This window comes from Colobus angolensis, unplaced genomic scaffold, assembly GCF_000951035.1.
Source record: "Colobus angolensis palliatus isolate OR3802 unplaced genomic scaffold, Cang.pa_1.0 Scaffold129, whole genome shotgun sequence".
Taxonomy (NCBI): domain Eukaryota; kingdom Metazoa; phylum Chordata; class Mammalia; order Primates; family Cercopithecidae; genus Colobus; species Colobus angolensis.
Window position 1 is genome coordinate 11,543,146 of NW_012114141.1, and position 815 is coordinate 11,543,960.

At 54.4% G+C, this 815-nt stretch overlaps 1 protein-coding gene across 1 annotated transcript in view; it reads left to right on the forward strand.

Moving 5' to 3' along the window:
- Window positions 1-206: 206 nt before the first annotated feature.
- The window catches only part of LOC105505818, a 7,259-nt gene continuing 6,650 nt past the window's right edge, over window positions 207-815 (forward strand). The window contains exons 1-2 of the mRNA XM_011933779.1: window positions 207-520; window positions 597-798. Coding sequence (XP_011789169.1) covers window positions 207-520; window positions 597-798 — 516 coding nt within the window. The remainder of the gene's footprint in view (window positions 521-596; window positions 799-815) is intronic.

Genomic DNA, 815 nt, shown 5'->3' on the forward strand with positions numbered 1-815 from the left:
TTGAAATTTTCCATTTGGGGAAACTTGTACATTTAACCTTAAACAAAACAAAACAAAACAAAAACCTCATCTCATTTCCTCCCTCGCCCTCCTTAAAATAAATAAGAAGGCTTAAGAATTAGCACTAATAATAATCCCACAATGGTCATTGGGAAATCCTCCCCCAAAGTGACAACTGCCGCTAAGAAGGGCAAAATCCACTAAGAATGAAAATTCCCGCAAATGAGTCCTTCTCTGAGGAGGTGGAGGTCACACAGCTGGCACAGCTGGTATCACAACCAACTCGAGGCGACCCAGAGGAAGATGCTGCGCCAAGAGAAGCAAAGCAAAGGAGCGCGACCCAGGAGGCTAGCGAAATCCCCGCCGAGTCCCCAGGAGGAGGAGAGAAGCCCAGTCGCCAGGCACCGGCCACAGCGCACGCCAACATTCAGGATAATTCTCCTTTTCAAGCCCCGGAGTTCCGGGGCAGGCGAAAAAGGGGGGATGGGAGACCCACAGTCCCTTTAACCCTCCCCCCCCGGTCTGCCAACCTTTTCCGAACCCCCATGTCACACAACTTCCTCATCATGGAAACTTCCACTGGGTTCGGCGCTGAGGATGCCAAACTCCATTTCACAAGGAACATGTCAACAGCTGGGCTTGGGGTTTGAGGAACAGAGCCGCTGCGATTGGAATAGAGCCCGGCCACCCTGTTCCACCACTGTCCACGCCGTAGCTCCCAGCCTGCCGCCGCGCGGTGCCCGAACACGAGAGGGCACCTCCTCCCAGATCCGGGGCGCAGAAGCCCCGCGGAGGCAGGTAATCAGGCTGATGAC